Source organism: Homarus americanus, unplaced genomic scaffold (assembly GCF_018991925.1).
Source record: "Homarus americanus isolate GMGI-L3 unplaced genomic scaffold, GMGI_Hamer_2.0 scaffold11022, whole genome shotgun sequence".
Taxonomy (NCBI): domain Eukaryota; kingdom Metazoa; phylum Arthropoda; class Malacostraca; order Decapoda; family Nephropidae; genus Homarus; species Homarus americanus.
In genome coordinates this window covers 3,504,611-3,515,879 of record NW_024737068.1, presented here as the reverse complement: position 1 = coordinate 3,515,879, position 11,269 = coordinate 3,504,611, and the positions used below count along the sequence as shown (strand labels likewise).

Here is an 11,269-nt window from a genome sequence, read left to right as displayed (position 1 = left end):
TGCAGCTATACGCAGTGTGAACCCGAAGGCGCGCTTCTTCACGACGATGGACGCCTTGTGTGGATACTGGCAGATAGAGCTTGCCGAAGAAGACCGACCACTCACAACTTTCATCACCCCGCATGGACGTTACAGTTATTGCCGTGGCCCCATGGGATTCGCCGCTACAGGAGACGCTTTCTGTCTTCGAGGTGATATGGCTCTACAAGGTCTGGCAAACTGCGTGAAAGTGGTCGACGACATACTCGTGTACGACGAGGATTATATGGATCACCTCTGCCGTATCTACGAGGTACTCAACAGGTGCCGGAAGCACTGCATTACCCTAAATGCCGACAAGTTTGTTCTGGCCAGCTCTTCAGTTGACTTTTGTGGGTACACCCTCTCAGGGAATGGTATCGCAGCTGACCCGGAAAAGGTCCGCGCCATCACGGATTTTCCCACCCCTGCTAACCTCACCGACTTGAGGTCCTTCATCGGTCTCGTCAACCAGTTAGCAGAGTTTTCGTCGGACATCTCCGCAGCTGCTCAACCACTTCGCCCCCTGATGAGCCCGAAGAGGACATTCCTGTGGACCCCCGACCACGACAAGGCCTTCCAGCAAGTGAAACAGGCCCTGTCTCGTCCACCTGTCCTCGCCACGTTTGACCCAGCCTTGCCGACAGTTCTGCAGACAGATGCCTCACCCTTGTATGGCGTGGGATACGCCCTACTGCAAGATCATGGTGGAGGGCAGTTCCGGCTCGTCCAGTGTGGCTCGCGTTTCCTCTCTGACATTGAGACGCGCTACGCCACTATTGAGTTGGAGCTGTTGGCTGTGGTTTGGGCGATGTCCAAGTGCAGGTTTTACCTCATAGGCCTGCAACACTTTCACCTAGTGACCGCCTCCAGCGTCTGAAAGAGAAGCTCTCGGCGTACATCTTCACAGCAGTGTGGCGTGCTGGTAAGGAGCTCTGCATCCCTGATGCCTTATCCCGCTCTCCTGTCAGCCGCCCTACTCCAGAAGACCATGTGTTCGACGCCGACCTCGCTCTTTCCGTCAGGACTGTGGTCACTCTCCATGCCGTCCAATCCCTTCGTTCGGACCTGTCACCAGATGACGACAAGGCAATGGAGGACCTTCGAACAGTGGCCCGAGATGACCCTTCCTACGTCCGACTTGTCGAGTGTGTGAGGAATGGATTTCCTAGCAACCGCTACGATCTTCACAACACCCTGCTCCCGTATTGGAAACTCCGCAATGAACTCTACTGCGACGGAGACCTTGTTCTGTACGGAGCACGTGTAGTTGTCCCTGCTGCATCACGTCCCCACGTCTTGGCTCGCCTTCACGACAGTCACCGTGGAGCTGAAGCCACCAAACGACGTGCACGACAGACTGTGTTCTGGCCCGGCATCAACTCCGACATCTCCAATGTTGTCCGTGCGTGTGAGCCCTGCCAATTATTACAACCCAGCCAGCAGCAGGAACCCTTCATGAGTGACGACAACCCCACCCGCCAATTTGAGTCTGTGTCAGCCGACTTTTTCTCTGTGTCAGGAAAGTCCTTCCTTGTTATCATCGACCGTCTCTCTGGTTGGCCGGTTGTCATCAAGTGCGGTAATGACACGACGTCTGCCGCCACCATCAGCAAGTTCCGCCACTACTTCCGTGACGTGGGCGTTCCTGTGCGCCTGCGAACCGACGGTGGGCCTCAGTTCACAAGCCGGGACTTTGCTGTGTTCCTCGATGAATGGGGAGTCCGGCAAGTGTTGTCATCGCCCCATTACCCGCAGTCCAACGGCCACGCTGAGGCTGCTGTCAAATCCCTGAAGCACCTCATCCTTAAGGTGGCCCCTTCTGGGAACATTGACTGCGAGGCCTTCGATCGGGGTCTTCTTGAACTCCACAACACACCTAACTACACCGGACGCTCCCCCGCCCAGGTTTTGTATGGACGCCCCCTTCGTTCTTGTGTCCCTGCTCACCCTCAATCCTTCTCCAAGGAGTGGCAGGCCAAGACAGAGGATTGTGATCGCCGAGCCGCCGAACGTGTTCAGGACGTCGTCGCCCGCTACAACGACCACGCCCGTTCTCTCCCCAGGTTGAGTGTCGGCACCCAAGTCCGTGTTCAGGACCCGACCTCCCTACGTTGGGACAAAGTAGGCGTAGTCATGGGTCTCGGTAGGTCACGGGACTACCAGGTGCGGTTACCCAGTGGTCGTGTGTGGTGGAGGAACCGCCGTTTTCTCCGCCCCGTAACAATGCCTTCTGCTGACCCCGCCACCAGTGTTGAGTCCCATACCCTTCCCAGTGATCTAGTCCCTCGACGCTCAGAACGGATCCAAAAGAAAAGGTCCGCTCAAGACTTTGCTATGAGCGTATAGGGGGGAGGGAGGTGTATGTATATTCTGTATGCTGTATTTATATTATGCTATGTATATTATGTATGTGCTCCATTTATGTATTATTTATTTAGCCTAGCTAGTAGCGTGTGGCAATGTATTTATCAATGTCCCACATGCTTCATTAATGTGCCTGGCGACGTATGGAAGCTGCTAATGTATCACTTGCCATACGTCGTCTATAGAGCAGTTGACAAGCAGACAGGTTGAAGAGCGCTACTCCCCTTGTGTACATATCTCTTATCCAGTAAATCGAACCTACAAAATCTATACAGGTGTTTGTGTTCGCTCCTGTATATTGAACTTATTACCCAGAACATGAACAGCCACATGAAAGTAAGGGACATCTGGCAGTTCATACAAAGCAGAGCGAAGGAGGCAAAAAGGGCGCATACTCGATACACTAGCCTGAGGTACGAGGGAAAAGACCGATCTAGCAAACAAGCCATGACTCTTGTGACCAACGACGTGGGAGAACGAGATTTTCCACTTTGTCATGGCCCTCATCGGCTGCCACAATGCTCAAACTTCCGGAAGTTAACAAAAATGGAAAAAATGGAACATAGTTAAAGAGTTGGGCTATTGCTTCTTGTGCCTAAGGGGCCGGCACCAAGCTAGCAACTGTATGTCTGGCTTCCGCCCATGCGACATCGACGGGTGTGGTAAGGCACATTCAAGATGGTTCCACCTGCCAAAGGAAGGGGCAGGTGTGCCGCCAAGGAAGGCAAAAGGGAACAACCGAGGATTCAAGAGAGAGCGCCAGGACTGTGACTTCGACGATAGAGAACAGAGTGGTGGAACCGGAGGAAGAAAGAATAGAAAGAGAGAGCCCCAAGAAGATGACCAAGGCAATCAGCTGAGGCGGTTCGACCAAGCCGACAACAAGCAAGGAGAGAGGACATATGTGAATTACGTGGATACTACTGTAAGAGGGCGAGATCAATGACTAAGCCAAGACAAGGTCGCGCTCCCACTACTAGAAGTTCAAGTTATGGGAAAGGGGTTTACAGGATCAGAGAGAACCACGGCGCTACTGGACACAGGCAGCGACAGGTCTTACTGTGCCAAAGGACTGGTCGAAAGACTAAGAATACGAGGGAAACCAACATCACTCTTCATAAACACGTTAACCCAAGGGGAACAATGTAACACCACAGAAGTAGATCTGGAAGTAAGAGGCATTAACACCCGGAGAGCGAAGTGCCCCATATCCCTTCCTAAGGTACTAGTACTTGACAGACTGCCACCTTCTTTAGAAAACTCAACAGCTACAGCCCTAGACATAGATGCTTGGGGACATCTTCGAGGACTTGCTCCACTTCCACCAAACAGACGAGTCGCAGAGTTACTGATTGGACAAGATTGCCCAGATGCCCTGACTCCCCTCGAGTGTCGGACGGGGCCGGATGGAGCACCTTTTGCAATAAGGACAAGATTGGGTTGGACGATTAATGGGCCCCTGATGGGCAATTTAACTCACAGGTTTACAACGGAATGTTCCATGCTGACTGCCTCTACAGAAAAAACTCGTTTGGAAGAGCAGGTGAGGCGCTTCTGGGAAATCGAAGCATTACATCAGACCCCGGGAGATGGCTCCCCATCATCGGTAGAGGATAAACGGGTCATCAAGCTTTGTTCGTCGACTGGACAGAGAGTACAGGGACAATACCAATTCCCAATTCCATTCCGACGTCAACCGCCCTGCCTACCTGACAACAGAGCGCTCGCCGAGCGTCGCTTACTGGGACTAAAGAAACGCCTATCGAGGGACACAAGGTTGAGACGACGGTACAAGGAGGAGATGAAAAAATTATTCAATGAAGGCTTCGCCGAAAGGGTGCCACGAAGGCAATTATCGAAGTCCGGTGGAAATAGGTGGTACCTGCCTCATCACCCAGTACTAAACCCCAATAAACCAGACAAGGTACGGATCGTCTTCGATTATGCAGCAGCCTTCACGAAGACTTCACTCAACAACCAAGAGCTCCAAGGACCAGACCTCAACAACAAATTGATTGGAGTACTCATGCGGTTTAGACAAGAGCCGATCGCCCTGATGGCCGACATCGAAGCAATGTTCCATCAAGTGAAGGTAAACCCCGAGCACAGAGACACTTTACGATTCCTCTGGTGGGAAGGTGGAGATTTGACACAAACGCCAATGACATGTAGGATGACAGTGCATCTCTTCGGAGGAGTGTGGAGTCCCTCGTGCGCGGCCTATGCTCTGCAACGGACCTTCCAAGACTTCGGAGATGGGTTCTCGGATGCCGCAAATAGAGCGAAATCAAACTTCTATGTAGACGACCTGCTCCTGTCAGTAACTGAACCAAAAGAAGCAATTATGATATCTCGGCAGTTGCGACATCTTCTATCCCTGGGAGGTTTTAAACTCACAAAATGGATCAACAACGACAAAGAGGTCCTCAACACGATACCACTTGAAAGTCGACATGCTGGAGTGAAGGAAGTGACCCTGGGATGTGAAGACCTACCCACGGAGAGAGCCTTGGGAGTCATGTGGGACCTGACTGGAGACCAGTTTGCAGCAAAGGTTCAGGTTCCCACCCGACCAGCGACAAAAAGGGGCTGACTTGCAGTGGTAAGCTCGGTGTACAACCCTTTAGGATTCATCTGCCCTTTCACCATCAAAGCCAAGCTCATTTTTCAAGACGAATGCAGGCGGAAGAAGGACTGGGACGAAGACATCACCAAGCAAAACCTTCTCAAGTGGTTGCGCTGGCTTGAAGATTTGAAATCACTGCGAAACTTCAAAGTTCCTCGCTGCTACAGACCTGGGGGCCTGGGTTGTGCCACCTCATCGCAACTCCATCACTTCTGTGACGCCTCACAAGTGGCCTATGCAGTTGTAACGTACCTACGGACAGTAGATAATGAAGGTAATGCCATATGTTCTTTCGTTTGTGGCAAGGCTCGTCTGGCCCCTCTCAAACAGCTAACGGTCCCAAGGCTAGAACTCTGTGCAGCAGTCCTGGCGACAAGAGTAGACCAGACAATCAAGCGTGAAATTGGAGTCCCACTTGAAAAATCCGTGTTCTGGACGGACAGTATGATTGTGATCATGTACATTAGCAACCTAGAGAAACGTTTCCATACCTTCGTTGCCAACAGGATCTCAGCTATACATGTACGATCAAGATGGAATCCAACAGAAGATGCTATAAGAGGCATACCTGTTGAAGACATGTTAAAAGAATGCAGATGGATTGATGGTTCTTTTTTTTTGTCTCTACCTGAGAAGTACTGGCCGATAAAACCGGAAATCAGACACGAACTTGAGAATGATCCTGAGGTTAAGCTCGAGGCGGTGTCATTAGCCACAGCAGGAAATAATGCTGATGCCATCATGAAGCTGCTATGGAACAGGTACTCATCATGGCATGCGCTGCAGAGAGGTGTATCCTGGATCAGGCGAGTATCCAGTATCCTGAGACACGACTTTCAGGGTGCAACATCAAAGCCGCTGGAATTGCCTGAACTGCGGAATTCCAAGTGGGCCATTATTCGGTTCCTGCAACAGGAGGCCTATGGTGAGGAGATGAGCCTCCTGCAGCACCGACAACTGCCACGACAAAGTCAACTGTACTGACTAGAGCCATACCTAGGCCAAGACGGGCTGCTCAGAGTAGGAGGAAGGTTACAAGATGCCAAAGAAAGAACTGAACCAATTCTACTGCCCAGAGACCACCCAGTAACCAAACTTATAGCGCGGGAAGCACACGCGGTGGGCGCTGGTCATTCCGGGAGAGAACATACACTGTCCATACTCCGGTGTGAGTTCTGGATAGCCCGTTGCCGCCCTCTGCTCGATAAGATAATAAAGGAGTGTGCCACTTGCCGCCGTAACAATTGGAAGCCCACTAGGCAAAGGGAAGCCATGCTGCCCGAAGACCGGACCAAGCCCGGGGAGCGTCCCTTCACTTACAAGGGCACTGATTGCTTTGGCCCATTCACAGTAAGACAAGGACGAAAGAGTACCAAGCGATATGGCTGCATATTCACCTGTCTAGCTACTCGTGCAATGCACCTGGAGGTGTTGGAGTCTCTAGATACAGATGCACTCCTAAACACTACTGTCCTCTTCATCGCCAGAAAGGGTACGACTCCGAAACGTATTCGTTCAGACAATGGCGCCAACATGGTCGGGGCTTGCAAGGAACTCCGTGCGGCAGTGCGTAGTTGGAGGAATGATGAACGCATAAACAGACACTTTCAGAAGAAAGATATAGAATGGGTATTCAACCCTCCAGCGGCTTCACACATGGAAGGAGTCTGGGAACGGCAAATCCGAACAGTCAGAAAGGTTCTCAGAGCAATTGTGGGAACCCAAGTCCTGGATGAATATCGACTGTAGACGCTATTTTGTGAAGTGGAAGCAATCATAAATAATCGACCCATCACCCCTGCCTCAAGCGACGTGAGGGACCTGGAAGCGCTTACACCAGCCCACATCCTCCACGGTGGCCCACACGCTGATCTGTCACTAGGAGGATGTCTTCTGAAGGACTCATATCAACGACGGTGGCGGCACGTGCAGTTCCTAGGAGACCGCTTCTGGAAACGCTGGGTGAGGGAGTACCTTCCACTACTCCGCAAAAGACAGAAGTACATAGAACCAACCCGAAATCTACAGGAAGGCGACCTCGTCCTCGTCACTGGGGAAAATCTTCCTCACAACAAATGGCCATTGGGCAGGGCCACGGCAGTGGTCCCAGGAGCTGATGGTCTGGTGCGCCAGGTACGTGTGTAAACAGTATCTGGGGAGTTCCGAAGGCCAGTGACCCGTGTATGCCTTCTTGAACACGCCACACTGTAAATCTTGGGCGATTGCCCAGCGCCGGGAGTGTTATCGCCGCTGGCTTTATCGTTGGTGTCAACAACCATGTGCCTCCTCCACCCCACACGCGGCCTGTTACCACACCAGATGTAGCGACTGGGGGGTGTGTTTACCACCGGAGTGTCATCACCAGTGGTGTGAGCGCTGAGAGGGCGTCATGGATCTCATGACACAGATCACCCTCTCGAGTGATCCCCCCCACCACGCGACCTGTTGCCTTGACAGATGTGGCAGCTGGCTGGGGGGCGCCGGGAGTGTCATCGCCACTGGCGTAAGTGCTTGCATCGGCGGGAGTGTTTTCACCGCTGGCGTCAGTGCTGACGTTTTTACTGCCTTACCCAACAAAGATTAGGGGGTAAGCGGTGTTTACGGTGGCGTGGCCACCTGGACTCTGTACCACCGGGACCGTCATCACTACTGGCATAAGTGCTGGCATCGCCGGGAGTGTTTTCATCGCTGGCGTCAACACTAGTGTCAGTGCTGACCTTTTTGCTGCCTTACCCAACAAAGATTAGGGGGTGGGCAGTGTTTACGGAGAAGAGATCATGACTGCTAATGTATGGTTTAAAAGGCGGTGTGGCCACCTGGACTCCAGGAGACTGCCCCCTCTAGTGATGCTGTGAGGATCAACACTTTGCTAGCAGTAGTGAACAACAACTCCTAATCCTGGCCGAGTTTTGTACTGAAACAATTTACACAGAACTATCTTCCCTTGGAACACCATACTGGTTCGCATTGACCCGCACTTGTAAGTACAGCCAAAGTGATGACATACCCCTCAGTACTGAAATATTGTGGACTAATTATGCCCACTCGTTCCTGTCTTATCTGGAGCAATAAGACAACGCGGAATGAAGTGTAGCTAAGATTAATAGAGTTATGAACTTTGTATCATGTCATTATGCTCAATAATCAATTATGATTAAGATAAATTGTGTGGGACTAACTAATTTTGTATCAGAAGGATCACCACGTAATACTAATGAACGCCTTGTTGTCTGCAGGTTTTGACCACATCAATAAATATTGAATGGGTCAAAAGACGGGTTTCAATCATTCCCTTCGACTTGCCCGTCACCTGAACGTCCTTAACTAAGGCGTTTACAGTAATATATAAAGAAAAAGAGATGATAGTGTCAAACAAACAAAGGCTGAACAACTGGGCCAGCACAACACAAACTCAAGTAACTGGAATCTACTTAGCCACAGACTACCTCAAAGAAAATGGAGGTGGGGTGATATTCTGTGACTCTCAAAGTGCTTTGAAATCAATGAACAGCCCGTCAGGCTTTATGTCTAAAGTTGTATGTGATATTAAAAGGAATGTGATAACTGCCAATGAGAACAACTTTCGTATCGAACTTGTGTGGATTCCGTCCCTTGTTCGAATCAGGTATCATGACCGTGCTGATAGACTGGCCAATGAGGCATGTAAGAAAGAAAATGTTGACCGTGACCTAAGCCTGTCCAATGCTGTAATTACAAACATTCAAGTCAGAATCATGAACTCTGATCTAGAAGAAGTGAGAAATGCAGAGAGACCTGACAGTTGTAGCACTAGTAAATATGACAAATTTTGTGACAATAGGTACCGGTATGGCCAGCATAAGGACAGAACCAGACAATGTGTTGTAGTCGTGGCCTGAATTAGAGTAGGATACAGACACATCTGGCAAGTTAGTAACGCTGTACCCATACCGGAACACTCAGCATGTAAACTTTGTGATAAATCTCTGAAGCATACACTTGAACACTATGTTATTGAATGTGACACTGTCAAAGACTTCAGGCCACCTGACTTATTGTATCTTGAACTATGTAATTACTTCATTGAATCAGATGTGCTTGAGGACATTCTTGCTGTTTATCCCAAATTTGCTAGCCCACACTGATTAGTTTTCAATTAGAATATGACTCCAATGTATGTGATCCACTGACCTATATATACTGCTAATGAATATGATATATTTCCTTCTTTGTGTACGAACCTCTGTCCTGCATGGCAGTGAACAGTGGCATTACCCACATGAATCTGACCTATATATATTGTTGCGAGTTGGGGATTTAGAAATTGGTTTAGAATATAGTTAAAAGTCTACCCAGATCCCAACAGGCAACAACAATAAAAAAACTAAACAAACAAAGACAATCGGACTAAAAAAGGGTAGACAAAGGATGGGAGTTTTTGTTGTGTATAATAAAGTACAATAAATTCCTTAACAACATATCCAGCTTTCTATAATTTACCCTTAACCATACTTAACTTAAACATATGCAACATTGGCTTAACAGTATATACATATTTATACAACATACAACAATCTGAAGCAAGTGGAGGTGGGAGGTATTATTGGGTTACAATACTCAAGTGCGGTGCTGAAGTGTCTGACGAGTAGGGCTGAGTATTGAAGATGGTAGGTAGTCACTGTGCCGTAGGTTTCCAGGATAGGTAAACCAAGTGTGGTCACTTCCCAGAGTGAACTGAACTCTCCTCGATCCGGAGCTGATGAGGAAGAGTTGTAGTAGGTGACGCAACAACCAGGATATTGAGAAAGGAAACCCGGAGTGGTGACTAAAACTAGTCATACTCGGGTTTCGTCCCTAGATGGCGTTGCTCGGTAGTGCTGGGTAGTTAGATCATGACACAATAGATGGCGTGGTTCGTAATACACCCCCCTCCAAAGACCTCCGTAGTGCGGGCGCGAAGGAGGTGATCACCTGGTGCGTCTGGAGAGTAGCTGCTGCATTTCCACTGGAGCTCGGGATAAGGAGTCCGCAATCAGGTTGTCCACCCCCTTTATGTGCCGGACTTGTAGATTATAGGGCTGGGTGAGGAGAGCCCAGCGGAGGATTCGCTGGTTGGAGGTCTTGTTGGTTTGGATGAACGTGAGCGGGTTATGGTCGGTGAAGACTAGGGTGGTTTGTGGGCGAGATTGGAGGTAACATTCAAACTTCTTTATTGCCAACACCAGAGCCAGGGCCTCCTTCTCTATGGTCGAGTAGTTGGTCTGATGTTTTTTCAACTTGGCGGAGTAGTATGCCACAGGGTGAAGGACATCAGTGGTTGGGTCGGGTTGTAGGAGCACAGCCCCCACTCCGACACCGCTAGCGTCGATTTGCAGATGGAAGGGCAAGGTGTAGTCAGGTGGGTGGACTACAGGCTTGGAGGCAAGGAAGGCTTTGAGGCGGTGGAAAGACTGGTCGCACCTCTGGTTCCAGATGTAAGGGACCGCAGAACTGGTAAGGTCTGTGAGGGGTCCGGCCACGCTGGAGAAGTTACTGCAGAACCGGCGGTAGTAGCCGCACATCCCCAGGAAGCGCATGAGTTCCTTCCTCGTCCTTGGAGTGGGGAAGGACAAGATGGCTTTAACGTTTGCGTCCTTGGGTTTCACCATACCATGCCCAACGATATGTCCCAGGTAAGTCAATGAGGCCCGGCCAAAAGCAGATTTAGCCAGGTTTATGGTGAATCCAGTCTCTTGCAGTCGTGTGAACAGTATCTCCAAACGCACCAGATGTTCGTCCCAGCCGTCCGACACCACCACCAGGTCATCCAGGTAGGCGAACGTCCCATCTAGGTCCTGAATCAGGTAATTGATTGCCCTGTGGAATGTGGCCGGAGCATTAGAAAAGCCAAACGCCATAACCAAATATTGAAAAAGACCAAATGGAGTTATAAATGCTGAGATTATTTTTGCCCTATCCGTGAGTCCCACTTGATAATATCCTTTCATCAAGTCCACCGTTGTAATAAATTTTGCACAGCCTATGCTGTCTATTATATCTTCAATCAAAGGTAAAGGGTAGGAGTCTGAGACAGCGACCTGGTTCACTTTACGATAATCGGTACAGAAACGAAAACTGCTATCGGGTTTTGTAATGAGAAGGCAAGGTGAAGCCCAGCGGGAGGTACTAGGCTCAGCTAAGTTATGTTTTAACAAAAAATCTACCTCCTTTTTCATACTCTCTCTTTTTTGTGGATTTAGCCGATATGCTGATTGCCTAATGGGTTGTACATCATCTGAG

General features: G+C 49.8%; 1 protein-coding gene across 1 annotated transcript; it reads left to right on the top strand.

Moving 5' to 3' along the window:
- The first annotated feature begins 3,376 nt into the window (after window positions 1-3,376).
- On the top strand, window positions 3,377-6,760 carry LOC121873053. The gene is made up of 3 exons (XM_042376368.1): window positions 3,377-4,939; window positions 5,045-5,936; window positions 6,114-6,760. The coding sequence occupies exons 1-3, from the start codon at window positions 3,377-3,379 to the stop codon at window positions 6,758-6,760; spliced, it is 3,102 nt and encodes a 1,033-aa protein (XP_042232302.1).
- Window positions 6,761-11,269: the final 4,509 nt, after the last annotated feature.